General features: G+C 39.3%; 2 protein-coding genes and 1 pseudogene across 12 annotated transcripts in view; 1 reads left to right on the top strand and 2 right to left on the bottom strand.

The window, feature by feature from the left end:
- Positions 1-1,256, top strand: part of LOC111323809 (stabilizer of axonemal microtubules 4) — a 35,330-nt gene extending 34,074 nt beyond the window's left edge. For all 3 annotated transcript variants that reach the window (XM_022927239.2, XM_022927242.2, XM_022927241.2), the window contains exon 13: positions 379-1,256. In XM_022927239.2, coding sequence (XP_022782974.2) covers positions 379-460 — 82 coding nt within the window. In that variant the 3' untranslated portion in view covers positions 461-1,256. The remainder of the gene's footprint in view (positions 1-378) is intronic.
- LOC148741276 (monocarboxylate transporter 3-like) lies at positions 991-11,946 on the bottom strand (annotated as a pseudogene). The gene is made up of 6 exons (XR_015992953.1): positions 9,889-11,946; positions 6,509-6,564; positions 5,194-5,374; positions 2,476-3,191; positions 1,831-2,200; positions 991-1,404 (listed from the first exon to the last, which is right to left on the bottom strand). The product of XR_015992953.1 is annotated as a monocarboxylate transporter 3-like (transcript).
- On the bottom strand, positions 11,390-16,897 carry LOC111323810 (monocarboxylate transporter 4). 8 transcript variants are annotated; one of them, XM_088737690.1, is made up of 5 exons: positions 16,764-16,897; positions 16,287-16,428; positions 14,550-15,334; positions 13,316-13,685; positions 11,390-12,120 (listed from the first exon to the last, which is right to left on the bottom strand). In XM_088737690.1, exons 1-5 carry the CDS (start codon positions 16,776-16,778, stop codon positions 11,963-11,965), a joined length of 1,470 nt encoding a protein of 489 aa, XP_088593816.1. In that variant the 5' UTR covers positions 16,779-16,897; the 3' UTR covers positions 11,390-11,962. The 8 variants fall into 8 exon arrangements, with proteins under 8 accessions (XP_088593816.1, XP_088593798.1, XP_088593810.1 ...); XM_088737672.1 differs by having other exon boundaries at positions 16,287-16,573; positions 16,760-16,896; XM_088737684.1 differs by having other exon boundaries at positions 16,287-16,547; positions 16,760-16,896.
- Positions 16,898-18,275: the final 1,378 nt, after the last annotated feature.

Genomic DNA, 18,275 nt, shown 5'->3' with positions numbered 1-18,275 from the left:
CACAGTTATTACCATTACTTGAGCAGTAGAGAAAATAAGGGTGCTGGGAGCTGTTGGCTTGTTAGCTCAGTTGGTAGAGCACTGCACCGGTATCGCAGGGGTGATGAGTTCAAATCTTGTACAGGCCTGAATTTCTTTCAGGCCTTATTTTCACTATTGCTCAAGTAGTGTTCATTGTTGGGAAGATCGCTTTGATAATGAATACTCGTCTACTTACGGCGGGTTTACTTCCTTTGATCCGAAAGCACGTTTTATTCCCCTACCGAGACTTATCAAATGAGGAGAAAAGATGGTGATGAGAAGAAAATTGTGTCAATGGTTCCGATCTAGTTCTGACAAACATCTTTGATTGTCATTTCACTGTTTTCTATTTTTTAGGAGCATTAAGGCCAGAGATCCCTTTTACGACGACCATAAGCATGACGCAAAGTTGCGTACTTCTGTGCCAATAACTGCTTGATGGGTTGAACCGATCGTTCGACTAGACTTTATTGCCAACAAGATTGAAGTTACGAAGAAATCTCGTCAAAATTTTTTTCTTTTAGTTTAATTTGGATAATGTGTGGCATTTTATATGTATTGTAGGTCGAACATCAGTGTTTGTTGATTGTATATTGAAGAAAGATTGGTTCAGAGATGTTCGCTCTAGTTCTACATCCCCTTTCATCGGAAACACATGCTTTTGGACAAAAAGTCTGATATCAGTCTATAGCATTGCGTTATGTTATAGGGGTAAAGAACGAATATCTCTCAAAGCCACTTTCTATTATACAATGTCAAGTTCAAAACTAGAACACTATAATTTTTTCCGATTTTTTTTTGCTAAGGACTAAACCCAAGACGATTGAATGGAGACATTTCCAAAGTCACTGGAGATATGAGAGCACATAATTTAACAATCCTCAGAATTAAGTGCATAAAAAAAGTCTTTTCCTCTATCGGTCAAGAGTAGCAACTTTCTTAATCTTAAAACTAGAAATAAAGACAACATGAATTTAACTCCTTTCTTTATCTTGGATTCTTTACACTGATCTTTCTGTCCTGTCAGAGGACAGCAGTTACCCTTCCTTTACATTCCGAGAGTAATCCCAAGAGGTGCCAAACGCTGCAGCCGTTGGATTCAACGAGAGATTAGATACAATCAAACATAAATTGTTGCTTAGTTTTTTGTTGTTTCTGTTACTGTTACTGGTTGACTTAAAAATGCCCTACAAAAATGAATAAATCACTTTTGCGGAATAAAGTTGGTCACAGGAGCGATTTCCATGTTTTATCTTCTTTCAAGTCATAATTTTCTTTTATTCACACAAAACAGAGTCAGCGGCACTAAACCAGCCACATGTGTCACGATACCAGCCGTAAAGAATGCCCAGGTGTAGCAATCAGTCATATCAACAAGGAATCCTGAAAAATAAGATAAACGGGGCTATTTACAGACAAAAACATATTACTTTTATAAAATTCAACTTGTATAAGTGCTGGAAGTCAGTCTTAATTCTCTTGCAACAAACTGACAAAAGAACAATCGCATGCATGTCAACTGCACAGTAAAGCGTTTTAACTTAAAAGGGAATGGTTAGTCCTTTAAAAAAAAAAAAAAAACAAACGAGCAAACTTTCAGACAATGAGTGCTGCCTCAACAACCTAACCGAGCGACAAGGTTGGGTCTCGAAAAAATTACTTTGTTGATTTATTAACGTCAGGACTACCCTTACACGGACGATCGCATTCGTCTGTTGTCTGAAAGTGGCTGTCAGATGCACTTTTAGTTCATTAATATCGATTGAAGAGGCCTAGGGGCGACAACAACTAACTCCAGTATCTGCTCACCTGCAAAGGGAGATCCGGACGCTAATACCAACGAAATTAAAGTATTCCCCTGACCAAACCCGGCCGCTCTGCGCTTTTCGTCCACACTGAACATGAGAAGTGAGTTCATCGTCGAGATCAAAACACCATCAGCAATACCATAAATCACAGCAAAAACTTGAATTCCTGTGTAATTTCTCACTACTGGAAGCACGACGAGTGCAAATCCATCGAGTAAAGCTCCAAACTGGTAAATATATGTGGTGTTAACCCAGGTGACGTCGCAGATCCTCCCTGTTACAGCACGAGATACAGAGGATGATAAACCAAAAGGAATGAAAAACCTAGATGCTGAGTCAGCAGAAATGCCAAGCTCAATGCAATAGTTCACCTGCGTATAGAACAGACAAACAAGTTACTGAGTATGCGTGATACAAAATGATAAGTCCCGAAGAGGATGCCCGTTAGGGAATTAAATATACTGCCTTCTTTTATTCTCAGTGCTTGGTTTCCTGGTAGAGCTCATGTTGCTATGCAACGGGCGGTGCTGGAGGAGGACGGCTGATGCCGAGAGGATAGTAGTAGTGTGGCCTTGAAACCCGCCATCCACGTTTCAAAACGCCCCATCGCCTCAAGTAAAACATTTCCTTACGAGAACCGACTTACCATATGTATCTGTGGGATGAAATGTCCAAAGTTCATGAAACAAAGACTTAAAACCGCAAACGTATAGGATGGGATTTTAAATACGGAAAAGTCCAACAGTGTGTTCGATTTTCTAGTCGAGTTTGATACCATACTGCCCTCCGTATTGGCTGCCACCTCGAAAGATATCATTTGGTTAGTTCTTTGGGTTTTTGTTAGACAATCATCTGGATATTCTTCATTCAAAGAAAGGAACTCTGGGTCACTTTGGCTTTCTACGTGATGATGCGAAGTGGTCTCTGAAGCATCCTGAATAGGTTCCACAAAGGCCACCCCAGAAACAAATGCCATCAGAAAGAACGGTATGCTCACGATCCTGTAAGTTACTCTCCAACCAAATGAGTCAATCAGAAGCTGTAATAAAGGGCCCATAATAAGAAGTCCACTGCTGCCCCCGATTGTAACGATCCCCACGGCGAGAGATTGCCATCTACGAAAGTTCTTTGCTGTTATCAGAAAGTACGACGAAAGCATCAATGCTGACCCTATGCCAAACACACAGCCATAACTTAAAAACATCCAATCGAGACGGGAAGAATATGGAGTCACTAACAAGCTCACTGCACAAAGCAGACAGCCAATAACAGAGGTGAGGCGGCATCCTATGGTTTGGCACAAAAGTGATCCCAGAGGGCCAAAGAAAAAGGTCAAACCAACCGCCAGAGAACCGACCCACACTGAAATGTTAAAGCACAAAACATATGAACATTCAATTGCGCTTTCATTAGTTAAGCATATCTGCAAATTCTTCGTCTCAGCAACTGATTCAACCTCGTTCCTAGTGTGCTTTTTCTGGCAAACGAGGTTGCAACTGATTGACAAATTAATCGTGTGGCACTCTTGGTATGTTATAGGAAAAGAGCAGTAAAGAGGATCTCAATGAGGGGGAATGACTTTTACGATACCTGTTAAAATTTTCGCCATTTTACGACTAGTACATGCAGCAAAAATGTCTTCGCATAACGATTTAAAGAATAGTTTTCACGGTTAACTTTTTCTTACGGCTAAAGGTTGTTGTTGTTGTTTTTAAAGCCCATCGAAAAGGATGAATATTGTCAAGAGATTGTATTGTCTTGATGTTGTGCAAGAGGCTCTCTTGCATGTTTTAACTTTCTTACCTCATTTAGCCTCAATTTTAAAATGCCGAACAAATTATTACAAGAAAGTTCAACCAATTAACTCAACGCCAGTAAAACTAAGCTGGGGACATTTTTTTCTTTAATTCATTTCATACTTTGTATTGCTGGCTGAACTGTTGCAAAGATTTCGTACGGACAGCTTTAAGACGGCAAAATTAAAAGAAGAACTAAAGGACACAATTGCACATGCACACAAAACTCGTCTATAGACCAGTTACAAAAGTAGTGTAAAAAATGAAATGAAATGAAACAAGTAAAAATAAAGGAAAGATTTCCATATAACCCCATACATTTATTCATGATTTATTATTAATTATGCATTCCATTTCATAAAGACTAAATATAAAGGTTTCTTTGCAACTATTTATGCATAATTAATGTAAGGAGTTGTATGAAAATCTTGCCAAAAATCAATTGACACTTTCCAAAAATGAAATAAGATATTAAAATGAAACAAATAAGTTGACGTCTTTCCGTACTGGCTACACTCCCACGTATACGTGATTTGCATCCAATCTCTAGAGACACAGGTAACAAAGGTGAAAGAAACGAATGCTGGTAGACGAACAAAAGCTAATGAGATATCTATTGTTTACGTCCACCGACATGGCTGCCATGATGTGGCGTGTAAACCACCTGTTGGCTTCTTGCCAAAGAATCTTCCACAGCTTAATTTCCAGTGATAATTACTATTCTGTCAGCAAAACTACGTTAATCCTTTGTTTTGAAAAACTCCTGAGCAATACGGAACCCACAAACCAACAGGTTAATTGTAAATTACAGCTCTAAATTCGCAACTTGACTTGTGATACTGCAGGCAAACATTTGCGAGCCATCACTGCGATCAGCGATGAATACATCAAATATTTGCAATTCAGATGTCATACAATGATTTTTAATTTTTAAATGGCAAGTTTGCGGTTTTCAACATTAGCACCTTTTTTTTTTACAGCTAAAGTATTACTTCAGATACAATGAAATATATGAAGTTCAATTGGTAGAGCACTGCACTAGTATTGCAGAGGTCAGTGGTTCGAATCCCGTACAGGCCTGATTTTTTTCAGGTCTGATTTTCGCTATAGCTTCAATAGCGCTATCTACTGCGAGGATCGTGCATCATACGTATCTAATACCGCAGTTCAAAATATATGAACTTCATATATTTCATTGTATCTGATTTATCACTTTCACGGGTTTATTACGAATCAACGTAACGGCCTGCTCCCAGTTGGCTTGTTAGCTCAATTGGTAGAGCACTGCACTAGTATCGCAGAGGTCAGTGGTTCGAATCCCGTACAGGCCTGATTTTTTTCAGGTCTGATTTTCGCTATAGCTTAAATAGCACTATCTACTGCGAGGATCGTGCATCATACGTAAAGTATTACTTCTTGCGATTTAAAATATGAAACACTTGCCATTAGAATGAAGAGATGGAGTTTGGTGACGTAATGAGATAGGGGTCGAAATGCAGCAGTCGCTTGTTGCTGTTGTAAACGTGTACAGTGTCGCGTGCAAAAATAATTCAAGATGAGAAACTTACCAGTTTTCTGACGGCTTTCCCTGAACTCCTTCATTAACTCGGGCAGCAATATCCCAAAGCTCATCGCAAAGCCAAGATTTAACGCTTGACAAACAGATGAACAAACACTAATGAACCACGAAAAAAAACTGTCCGTGTGGTGCTTTGGACCCTTGCATATCTTCGACATCTTATCACGTTTCTTCAAGAACAGAGAATTAAATGATAATTAGACGCATAGCTGCGTGAACTCGGGCTTTCAATATTACACACTTGGAGTTATCTTTAGGGGACTGCAATATTGCTATTGTTACTATGGCGTCAGATAGGGGACAAAATCGATCACCACATTTCGTGTCGTCGGAACTTCTTGATCCCGTGGAAAATTGCTCTTCGCGTCGTCGAGTTCCACTCTTCGTGTCGTCGTGTTTTCGTTTCGTCGCAATTTCGTATAGTCGTGAGACTAAAAGCTCTTCTGTCGCCGTGTTTTTGTTTAGTATTGTTCTTCATTTCGTCGACGACGGTATCTCTAGGTCTGCGGTAACCCAACATTTTCCGCCAATTTTATTCAGAGGGGCCCACACAAGCGGCGTGTCTGGTCGTTTGTTCGAAATATAAAGAAATGTATGGGAGAATATTGAAGAGTCGTAATATCGTAAACTTGCATCAATGAATGTCTATGTTAACCCATTGATACTTACGTGTAACACGTGCCTGTGAAAAGTCAAATTTCGGAAAAACCAAGAAGGCAAACGCAATGCGCAGTAAATTTTTAAAAATCATCTTTTCCAAAAACAAGCTCCAGTGAAAGAAGACTACTTAAAGAATTTATTTCCGGCGAAAAAAGCAATAGGTGCATATTACGTTTTAACTAAAAAATTAAGATGAAAGATAAAAATCGCTAAATATTTTTGCATGTGTGAAAATGGCATGTGGATCATATTTCAAAAGGGAATATGCAAATTTGTCCGTGAGTGAAGAGATCTCAAGTTCTATGGAATCTATCAATTGGAAGCAAGACTAAGGGCCTGATTACATGAGCCGAGCTGGCCCGGTTAGCCGGGCTGATTTCTTTTGTTTTCACGCTTTGGCGCACACCAAAACAAAAGAAATCAGCCCGGCTAACAGGGCCAGCCCGGCTCATGTAATCAGGCCCTAAAATAGCCAAGAAATATTTCGGGACGTCAGATTTATTCAAAACAGTCTTTTATTTGCTGTTAAAAGCGAAAAATGTACGAATTTCGGAGCAACTTCAGAATACCCGTCCACACGAATTTCTTACGTGTACAAAGCCCACACGGTAAAACTCATGATGCTTAGATCGTTGTTTACTTGCCTTCATGGCCAGAAATTGTGCAGCGACTAGCGACTAAATACAGGAATGGCTCCGACCTGTAATTGGATGATAAAAATAGTAAAAGTTAATAAGTTTCACCTTAACTCCTTGCACGTGAGTATTGTTTAACCGTGTGTCTCCAAGCGGAACAGTGAAATAGCAATGCGAGCGAATACACCGATGTGTCAAACAAGAAATGGTTACTTACATGACGAAGGGAGGGCCTTTCTTGTTCTGCGAGGTCGTTCAGCGGTGATCCGGCGATCACTAAGTTATCCACTGACTAGTTCCTCTGACTAAACTCATTTGGTCAGTCTAGGCTCAGTTCAGGGGAACGATCAGAGACTGGAGCCTTTCCTGTATTTCACTGCTGACAGGAATGGCTCCGACTCATGAGTTTATTAATGTCTTTTTCGTTTTGGCCAAATAATTTTTAAACTGAGATAAAATCAAAAGTACTTTTTATTATAAGTTCTTCTTAAGTTATACATTACAATGCTTGTAAATGAATCCCTCTTAAATAAATACGGGTCTAAGTTTTAAAATAATGCAGCAACTGCATGTCACGTTTCGAAAATCACGCAATGTTACGTGACGCTCCGACCGATATTTTTAATTTACAGCATGCTCTGCTGGAGAAATGTGGCTTGACCGCATTTCCACTATACTCCACTTTTCCGTGACGGGAACGCTAACTATGGGCAGTTGTTAGAATGGGCTAAATTGCCCACCCTAGTGAACCGTAGATTGCAAGATATAGCGACCATCATGTATAAAGTAAAATTTAAGCTAGCACCAAGCTATATAAACAAGATTTATTTTCAGCAAATCACACAGTGTAGAACTTAAGAGTCAAAGAATTTACTATTCCAAGATTTAACTCTGTTAATTATGGCAGGCATTCCCTTAGGTATTTAGGAGCTGTGCTATGGGCTAAGCTACCCTCCCGTATTAGGACGTTGAATTCACTAGCGGGTTTTAAGAGGGCAGTTAGAGGAATGGATTTGAAAATGCTCATGGACGATGGTGGCTGTGTGGGCTGCTTGGTTTGCAGTGCATGATTCTTAGTTACATCTTAATTAGGCTCAGACTATTCCTTCCCCCCGCCCCCACGTCTTTGCAGTGCACGATTCTTAGTTATATCTTATTTAGGCTCAGACTATTCCTCCCCCCCCCCCCCCCAATTTCCCCTAGCCTAATTCTGCTGACCACAAATTTTATGCTATTTATTCGTATATTTTATGCTATTTAATCGTATATTAAGATTTAGTTATTTATTATTTTAAATTAAATTATCTTGTTGTGTCCTTACTTAGTGGTTTTATTACTGCTATTTTATAATTGACACATGAATAAAGTTCATCATCATCATACCTGAAAAAAGGAAAAAACAAAACAAACCAAAAAAAAATGTCATACCAGTCAAACCAGTGGTAGCAACTCTCGCACAGAATCATGTCGAGGTACCATGATTCTTTCGATTTTATTTCAGTTTAAAATTTATTTCGCCAAAACGAAAAAAAAAAAAAAATTAATAAACGCATGCATGAGTCGGAGCCATTCCTGTCAGCGGTGAAATACAGGAATGGCTCCGGTCTATCGTCCACCTGAACTGAGTCTGAACTGACTAAATGAGTTTAGTCAGCGGAACGAGTCAGCAGATGGAATATCGCTGAACTAGAAAGGTCTCCCCTTCGTTATGTAAGTAACCATCTCTTGTTTGACATATCGGAGTTTTCAGTCGCATTGATATTTCACTGTTCCGCTTGGAGACACACGGTTAAACAATACTCACGTGCAAGGAGTTAAGATGTAACTTATTAACTTTTACTATTTTTATCATCCAATTACAGGTCGGAGCCATTCCTGTATTTAGTCGCTAGTAGCGACAACAACAACTCGTAACAACTCTTGTGTGCGGAGCAAAAAATCAATTCGTCAGATTTCGGCCTTTTTCCGCTTTTTTTGCCCTCCAATAGTTTATGACAAAGGAATAGTTGGGGATTTAATCTGTTAAATCGCAAGTGTTCCGTAGTTGTGTTTGTCGATCGATCGCATCTTTTGTTCGGTTCGGGTTCAAGCTTTGTTTAATTTATCTTTGCCACAAATTTCAGGGTGGTCCATGTAGGGTAGTCCATGGTTAGTCCATACAAGTAGTCCATGGACCGTGTCCATCGGGGTAGTCCATGGACTAGGGGTCAGCGAAATGTACCAACCCATCTTTACAGGCGCTCTTCTTCCGAAAATTATCTTGATACAGATCTTGTTACGGAAGTAGGTGGCTAATTCGTATCAAAGAGGAAAACAAAAAATCTGCCCTTCGACATTGCTGTAGAATGTCTAATAGTACGTATGTATTTATATATTGTTATTAAAACCTACAAAATTTTTTCAATTTTTGCCAGAGGCTTAGTCTAGTCGATAGGTTATCAACGATTTATATTTTGCGACTATTGTTCTCTCTTGTCCTGGCCCCGGTGGTTCGAAGGATGGATAACGCTATACACTGGATAAATCTCTATCCGGTGGATAGCACAGTACGTTTTGGTAACACTTATCCGCTGGATAGCGATTTATCCGTTGGATAGCGTTATCCGCCCTTTGAACAACTGGGGCCTGGTGTGCATTTATTTACTATTCGTTCTCACGCGAGAGAATGCGTGACACTAACTTTATCTAGCAAGACAATTTTCGGGAGCAGAGCGCCTAAAGAAATTGTCTGCCAACCTTGTTTCATCGATTACCAATCGGCCGTTATTGGTATTTTGCGAAACAAGGCATCCAGTGAGAACAGCTTTCAAAGAGAAGGAATAATTTCTTGTCGCGTCTGTAAGCCTGTCTTTGCTTTATCTAACAAGACAATTTTCGGGAGCAGAGCGCCTAAAGAAATTGTCTGCGAACCTTGTTTCGTCGATCACCAATCGGCCGTTATTGGTATTTTGCGAAACAAGGCATCTAGTGAGAACAGCTTTCGAAGAGAAGGAATAATTTCTTGTCGCGTCTGTAAGCCTGTCTTTGCTTTATCCAACAAGACAATTTTCGGGAGCAGAGCGCCTAAAGAAATTGTCTGCGAACCTTGTTTCGTCGATTACCAATCGGCCGTTATTGGTATTTTGCGAAACAAGGCATCTAGCGAGGACAGGTTTCGAAGAGAAGGAATAAATCTTAGTGGTATCGTTAACTCGGTGAACGGTAATTTCCTTATCGATTAATGTTTCGTTTCGTTTCGCGGAACACCGTAAGCCATTTTGGGATCTAAATTAAGATCGAATTTTAAGCGTATGTGTGGGCCGTTAAAAAAAGGAAAAATTATAAAGAAAATTTAAAAAAATCTAAAAGGATAATAAAAGCGAGGAATAAAACGTGTGAAGTCTCCTTACCTTTTTTCCGTAGCTGCTTTGTTGCCAACGGTCGTTTTAACGCTGTTTCGGCGATCTTCTCTGTAACGCGTGCGGTATCACCAGTCAACTGTGTAATAGGAAAACTTATAAAAAAAAAAATAAGAAAAAATTAAAAAGGATAATAAAAGCGAGGAATATATCGTATAAAGTCTCCTATTCGAAACTTCCTTCTTAAGTTTTAGCGTGCCGCTTTGCTACCAAAATTTGTAAAAAATTTAAATCGGCTGCGCTGTTAATAAGCAAGCATAAGAAGAATATTGGCACTCGTGGCCATCATATGAGCCGATGACTAGTTAACAATTATTCGCCGAAGGCGAGGTGAATATTGTCGAATAATCCCCGAGGCGAAGTCGAGGGGATTATTCGACAATATTCACCGAACCTGAGGCGAGTAATTGTTTTAGTATAATTTCAGAGCTGAACAACAAAGAAATTTCTAAAATCATAAAATTTTAGTAACATTTATTAACATTTTATATAAACCGCGTGGAGCGGCTTATATAGCGTCATACAAGGAACCGCTCGACCAATCAGATTGCTGGAAACTCTTTGCTCAGCTCCGAAATTATACAAATTATTCACATTGATTAAGAATTCTCTCACGCGCTGTTCTTTTCCTAGACCGCCAGTTTCACTTTCCCACTCCATTAATTGAAAAAAATAGTTTTATTATTGTTCAGTGACGATTCCAAAAGATTTGAAAGCGGTAAACAGAATTTCTTTCGAATAAAACCTCAATCCACTTTTATTAATTATAATTCAAGTTTTTATAATTCTTAATAGCCATACGATGATGGTCTAGGATCGTCGATATTCATATTTTACATATTCATATCTCCATATATTCATATAGTTTTCTTAGAAATAATAATTGTAAGCTATAGTACGTGTATTTCAGTTTTTGGCTGCAACTCTTTTGGCAAATAAACTATCTATCTATCTTCCAAATATCACAGAAAAGCGGTAAGGATGTCACACAACGTGACACACACACAAACGATAATGTCACACAACGTGACACGCACACACACAAGCGAAGTCTCCGAAATTCTAGCCGCCCCGTTTTATGCGCAGGTGACAGGCCATCGGGGATCACATTTTTCGTGTATGACAAGCCTCCTGGGGACTTCCCAAGAAGCTAGGGAGATGCTCATGAGGCGGCATCACTAAATGCTTGGTCACAGACCATGAAAATTCTTAAGTCTCCTCCACAGTTGTTCACTTGGATCTCACCGTGAAGGGTCCTCAGCGGGACTAGGTTGTAAGGGCAGGGATGTTGCGTGACCCCCTGGAAAACGGTTGTAAAGAAGAGTAAAAAAATCTTCTGATAGAAAGAAATCAAGTCTGTGCGACAGATCAAGGAAGTTTCAAAGTGTTCTTGACCCCTCAAAAGTTTTTGGCCTTTTCTTTTTCATTTTACAATTAATTCCTGCTGTTCGGTTAAAGACGTTGATAGAGTGAGTAGTAATTTTACAGTCGGCCTAATAACATAAGTAGTTTGATTGCTTCTGATTTATGATCTTTTGGAGGACAGACAAATGAATATTGTTCCCGATAACAACTTCCAGTTTATAAACAGATAAAATCCATGTTGCCGTGCTCCTCTACAGAAAACAGTAAAAGAAATCGCAAAGAACTTCAAAATGTGGCAAGAAGATCGGTGACATTCGGGTGCGTCTCGTGTTCCATTCGGGTGCGCCTCGTGTTCCATTCGGGTGCGCCTCGTGTTTCACTTTCCTGTTCATAGCTCATTTGGACCTGATCCGTGATCTATCGCTGCACTGCTTTCAAAGCCTAATGTACACTGCTTTCATTGATCCCAAATATAATTTTACAAGGCAACCATTCTTCAGCTTCAACTAGTAAGGTTAGAGCTCACGAAATGAGAGGTAACCGCCTAAAAAAGTTCAATTTAAATTTGTTTTACTTTTCTTTGATTTGCAAAAGCCCTTGTAAATATTTAAATTCTTTATGATTATGCTTCATTTTCCCTAGGCATCAGTCGTGCTAATTTGCATTTGCAGAGAATCTCGGACAGTTGTGTATCAATAACCTACAAAAGTGATTTCCGAATTTTATCTTCTTTCAAGTCACTGTCCGTCTTCTCCTCCAAGCAGAACAGTACCAGTGGCACCAGACCGGCCATATGGAGCACAATACCAGCAATAAAAAACGGCCAGGTGTAGCAATCAGACAAATCAACCAGAAATCCTGAAATCAAATGACGGGTAGAGCTTCAAGAGAGAAATTGGTTTTCCATAATTCCGTTGTAAACGAACAACATCTGTCTTGCTTAAAATACGTGCGACATGCTACTGTACGTTGAAAAGACAAACAATAAAAACTGAGAAATTGCGACCGCAGCACCATTTGGATTAACGCACTGAGTTTCAATTCGTCATGAAGTGCTTGATAGCGCAAGCTTGGTCATTATAGAATTTCATATATAGTAACCGATTACGGCAAACTATTATACATTGTAGTCACCATCTGTCTTCTCATTGGCTAAACGCCCACAGTTGATTTCGGGAAACAGCGCAACCTACAGATTATTCACTAATCTGTACCTACAGATTAGTGAATAATCTGTAGGCTGCGCGCGCAATGCATGATTTCCGGTGGAGCAACGTCAAGTTAACGGACAGCTAAGTAAGAATGGCTTCTCGATTCGCTTCATCGACCCAGCGAGAAATTGAGAAATTACTTGAGGATAAAGATTCTGAAAATAGTAAAAGATCGACAGTTTTCTTCAATGACACTTTCTTTAGAAATGCATTTAACTTTTCTGCACTTGATTGTTTTATAAAAACGGTGAAAATTTGTTCACCACACGGTTGTACATTTTTAAGTGTTCGAAAATAAACTGTGTTCGCTGCGATAATGCGTTTGGCGTTATTTTCTTTAAGACAATGTATAATAAAAAACAATTATTGGATCCGGTTTTTGTGATAACTGGAATAATCACGGTCTCGGTTAGTGTTTTCAGCCTCAGCCTTCGGCTTCGGCTGATAACACTTACTTCGACCTTGATTATTCCGGATATCACAAAAACGTCATCCAATAGTAGTTTATAATCAAACATAATTCGAGAAATTCGCCGTGATTGTCTTTGTTTTGAGTTTCGAAAGACGTGTGTGTGACTTGGTTGCTGTAGCCAAAACTTCCTGCTAATAACAGTATCAAGTCGCTAAGAAGCTGCGAAGTTTGTAAATTGGCCATAAGCACGTTAACTTTCTTGACAGTGACAATTTGCCTGTCCAGATAGGCGGTCAGAATTAGTATTTGCTTCATCTTGCCTGCTCGCAGCAAAAACAGTTATCTTCAAGTTGACCGTTTCAGAATTATCCATTCTAGGAAGATTTCACCCACCCTAAGTTTTCCGGTTAATAACTGACAATTGACAAACCTGCAAAGGGAGGTCCAGACGCCATTGCCAATGACAGTAAACTATTTCCCAGACCTAATGCGGCCGCTCTGCGCTTTTCGTCTACACTAAACATGAGAAGTGAGTTCATTGTCGAGATCAAAACACCATCAGCAATACCATAAATCACAGCAAAAACTTGAATTCCGGCGTAGTTCCTTATCACTGGAAGTACGACGATTGCAAATCCGTCAAGTAAAGCCCCAAACTGGTAAATATAAATGGTATTTACCCAGGTGGCGTCACAAATCCTCCCTGTTACAACACGAGCCACGGAGGATGATAAACCAAAAGGAATGAAAAACCTGGATGCTGAGTCAGCAGAAATACCGAGTTCGAGGCAATAGTTCACCTGCGAAAAAAATAAATGACTGAATTAAAAAGTCTTGGGCTGAAAGAAGTTATGCAGCTCATTCTGTGCGACGTTATCTTGGTTTCTGTGGTAAAGAGCGAAAACTGAAGCGTTTCGTCTGAAACGAGTGACAGTCAATTTGAACCTATCTGTACTACCTAAACTACAGAGAGGCACTGTAAGATTAATGTCTTGACCAAGAACACCTCCCTATATGGAGTCTAGTGCGCTAAGAATAATCCAGCGTGCTCTAATATTTTTAAAAGTGTGATCTTGTACCCTATTTAATTTTAAATGTTCCTCTGGCACGCTCGGTCAACCAGTGAAAGAGACATACAGGAAGCTGAAATACGATAAGGACGTTGACACATGACATTCAAGTGTCAAAAATGAAAAAAGTCAAGAAAAATGAAAAAGTCAAGAAAAATGAAAAAGTCAAGAAAAATGAAAAAGTCAAGAAAAATGAAAAAATCAAGAAAAATGAAAACGTCAAGAAAAATGAAAAATAAAAAAACAAAAACAAAAACAAAAAACAAAAACAAAAATAATACACAGTGATAACCAGAAATGTTCCTTGAGTAATGATAACGGCAAACCAAAATAAAAGGGTAATTAAAATAACAGAAAACGTGAGTCAGAAATCCAGGTAAACTGATAACATGTTGACGGCCACATGCCCTGGAAATCACACGTACTACAGCTAAGACACAGTTGGTTTTGTGATTTCCAAACTGAGTGATTGATAGCTACCCAAACCAGCTGCAGAGCGGAGTCCTGCCAGTATTGGAGTACCCTCGCACAAATCAATTGTAAATTTCTCTAAATTAGTTCGTCAGCAATATCATTTCATCTTAGGTGGCTTACCATATGTATTTGTGGAATGAAATGTCCAAACTTCATCAAACACAGACTTAAAACCGCCACCGCATAACGAGGTATCTTGAATACTGAGAAGTTCAACAGTGCGTTCAATTTTCCCAAACAATTTGATACTGTGTTGCTGTCAGTTTTGGCCGCAACATGCGAAGATCTCATTTGACTTATTTTCCGGGTTTCTGTTGGGCAATCATCTGCGGTAATCTTTACTTTTTTCTCCTCATGAACTCTGTCTTGCTTTTTGTTAATTACGTCCATCTCCATTTCCGGATGTGCCTCGCTCTCAGAAAGGAGCTTCGAGTCGCACTGGTTTTTTTTTGCTAAAGTGGTCGCTGAAATATCAGGAAGAGCCGGATCACCAAAAGTAACCCCGCATACGCACGCCATTACGAAGAACGGTATACTAAGGTTCCTGAAAGCTCCCCTCCAACCAAATGAGTCAATCAGGAGCTGTAATAGAGGGCCCATGATTAGAAGCCCACTGCTGCCCCCGACTGTAACGATCCCCACGGCGAGAGATTGCCATCTACGAAAGTTCTTTGCTGTTATCAGAAAGTACGACGAAAGCATCAATGCTGATCCTATGCCAAACATACAGCCGTAAGTTAAAAACATCCAATCAAGATTGGAAGAATACGGAGTCACTAACAAGCTCACCGCACAAACTAGACAGCCAATGATAGCGGTGAAGCGGCATCCGATGATTTGGCACAGAAGTGATCCCAGAGAGCCGAGAAAAAAAGTCAAACCAATCGCCAGAGAACCGACCCACACTGAAAGCAAAACAAAACAAAAGTGAGCAACCATTGAAATGGGGACATGAAGGTATTAAAATAAACTTTTATTATAGCGGTCAACTATATACGTTTCCTGAGCTCTATGAAAAGATTTGCCAATTTTTTTTCCATATGGCAGTACAAGAGAATTCCCTAACCAAACGGTCAGGTGGAGTATACGATCTATATACTTTTTCAGATATTCTATTTTATGAAATAAAAAGTGAAGGAAATCAAAACTTTATTTACGCCATTTTATGTCAAAGTTGACCACTTAATATACAAAACTTACTCAAAAATACTACTAAAATCGATTTCGAGAAACGAAAATGGATGAAATTTAACTTTAAAGACTATTCGTACCTTAGAACTAAGTAAACGGTGACCGCTTAATAGAGGTAATTGCTAAATGGAGATGAATAGCACAATGATTTAGAGGAAAATTCCGGGCTTTCACCGTCCAGTATTGGGTGACGTCGGCTATTTGCGTGGGCTCAGTGTTGACATAATTCTACAAGAAGGCATGAAGACGAAAACTCGCAACATACATCCTCCTCAAATGATTTTTAGAATAACGTGGGTGGATTTTGTGAAAGACCGTGAAATCTGGCAAATGTAAACACTTTTAAATATCCCATACGCACAAACCCCAGCGTGGTTCCTCCAATCACTCACGCATGCCAGAACACTCAATAGTCATTGCGCTTTCAGGTTGCGAACCGTTGAATTTTAAAAGGAAAGCATTTTCAAAATACTGAAATCAAAATGATATCTACATAAAAACAAAAAGAAAGTGACAAAGATTCATGAACATTCAGTGCAAACGAAGCTTGGTATTCTGTAAATTACGTCATCGTGTCTACCCGAGATGTCGAGCGAAATCCATCTGTATACATGGGCTTACCAAATGTTTGACATCAATTAACACAGCGGCAACTGAGAAACTCACCAGTTTTCTGTCGACTTTCCTCGAACTCCTTCATTAACTTTGGAAGAAGCACTCCAAAGCTGAGCGCAAAACCAAGATTAAGCGCTTGACACACACAAGAACATACGCTGACGAACCACGAAAATAAACTGTCCGGTCGGTGCTGAAAAATTTTGTATATGTTACTCATTACGTCGTCTTGTTTCATGAGTTACAAAGAATTCTCATTGGAACAGGACAGGTTTGCACTGGTTATGCCGTCTGCCTCATGTGCTGTTTCTTCTGTGTATTGAAGAAAATTTATATTCCTAGGAGTCAAACGTGACGTGAAAATTGAATAATCTTTGCCACAAGCCACTTATAAAACACCTCACGTACTCTCGGATTGTAGTGTAGCGCAAGCGTCCTAAGCTCAAGCAACGAAATATGGTCCATTCACAACACTAAATACTCCGAAACATGAACATTTTACTCTTAAGATTGATAAAACTTACTCACTCCTTGTGTGTCCATTGGCTTGCTTTGCCATCACTACTACCCGATCTGAGGGTAGTTTGGAAAATATGGAATGCCGGAATTCGGAACCGGAACCGGAAACGGAATACGCGGAACTCCCGGAATGACCAAAAAATAATAAATTTTTAAAAATAAAAGTAAATTAATAAATAAATAAGAATATTGACGATTAAAAATTAATGGTAAGTTCACAACTAATTTAAATTATTTGATACGAAATTTTTCTCTGAGGGTCCCAAAAAAAATCACTTACCGGCACTGTTCATGGAGATGCTCGTATTAGAATCAAAAAAAGTTTGCGTCAGGCCAGCAGCCCATACAGCCTAAGCGACGAACTATTTCTACTCTCCCTTCTCCCTGGATGGGATGCTAGTCCATCACATGGTTACAAGTCCCGTTTTAAATTCGCCTCCACCCGTTTACACACCTGTAGAATGTCCAGGGCGCCATAACCGTTATGAGGCCGCCACGCTTTTGCAGCCGGAACCATTGCAGAAGATTAAACAAATGCAACATTTCCAATTAGTTTAATAGTTCAATTGTAAAGAGCTCCGAACTATTACAAATTAATACTCTACCTTAAATAATTATTAACCACACATTGGGAGCTATCAAAGCAGCTACCATTAAGACCAACCGTCTACAATTAAAATTGAGAGAAATTAAAATTACTCGACACCTTTTCGCGTTTATTATATATACCTTGAATATATAACTTTGAATATAAACCTTGCTTAGAAGAATCCATCAATACAAGGTTTATGTTCAAAATATATTGAAGGTATAATTAAGGTATATGTTTAGAAGAATCCATCAGTACAAGGTTTGTAAATGGGTGGAGGCGAGTTTAAAACGGGGAGTGACCATGTGATGGACTAGCGCTCCAGGGGGAAGGGAGAGTAGAAATATTTCGTCGTTTACGCTGTATGGGCAACTGGCCTGACGCAGACTTCTTTTTAATTCTAATACGTACATCTCCATGAACAGTGCCGCGCCGGTAAGTGTTTTTTTTTTGGGGCCCTCAGAGAAAAATTCCGTATTAAATTATCTAATTCAGTTGTGAACTTTCCATTAATTTTTAATCATTAATATTCTTATTATTTATTAATTTACTTTAATTTTTTAAAATTGATTATTTTTTGGTCATTCCGGGTATTCCGAGTACTCCAGTTCCGGTTCCAAATTCAGGCATTTCATATTTTCCAAAGTACCCGATCTGAGCGGTAATTATGCTCCTACAATGATCTCGAATTACCGCCAAACTTCTCAGTGTATGCTCCTCTTGTCCCCACTGTATCGGATCGATTAAGGTTTTGATAACTGGGACGTGAATTTTATTGGTTTGGACGGTTTTGCTTGCGGTTTTGGGTTTTGATCGAACTTTTTTTCGGTTTGTGGTTTTGTGATTTTTTTCTTCGGTTTTGCGGTTTCTAATGGACCCCAATGCCCCCATCTGTAAAGGCTTCCTTAGCACTATTTTTCTCACGTGTATTC

Source organism: Stylophora pistillata, chromosome 1 (genome assembly GCF_964205215.1).
Source record: "Stylophora pistillata chromosome 1, jaStyPist1.2, whole genome shotgun sequence".
In the NCBI taxonomy this organism is placed as follows: Eukaryota; Metazoa; Cnidaria; class Anthozoa; order Scleractinia; family Pocilloporidae; genus Stylophora; species Stylophora pistillata.
This window is presented reverse-complemented; position numbering and strand designations above follow the sequence as displayed.

Excerpts from the sequence above, each read along its gene's own strand:
- LOC111323810 (XM_088737672.1), bottom strand. The coding sequence starts at position 16,473 with ATGAAACAAGACGACGTAATGAGTAACATATACAAAATTTTTCAGCAC. Across the intron at positions 13,686-14,549 it reads TCATTCCACAAATACATATG|GTGAACTATTGCCTCGAACT; the intron begins GTAAGCCACCTA and ends TTTTTTTCGCAG. Across the intron at positions 12,121-13,315 it reads GTCTGGACCTCCCTTTGCAG|GATTTCTGGTTGATTTGTCT; the intron begins GTTTGTCAATTG and ends ATTTGATTTCAG.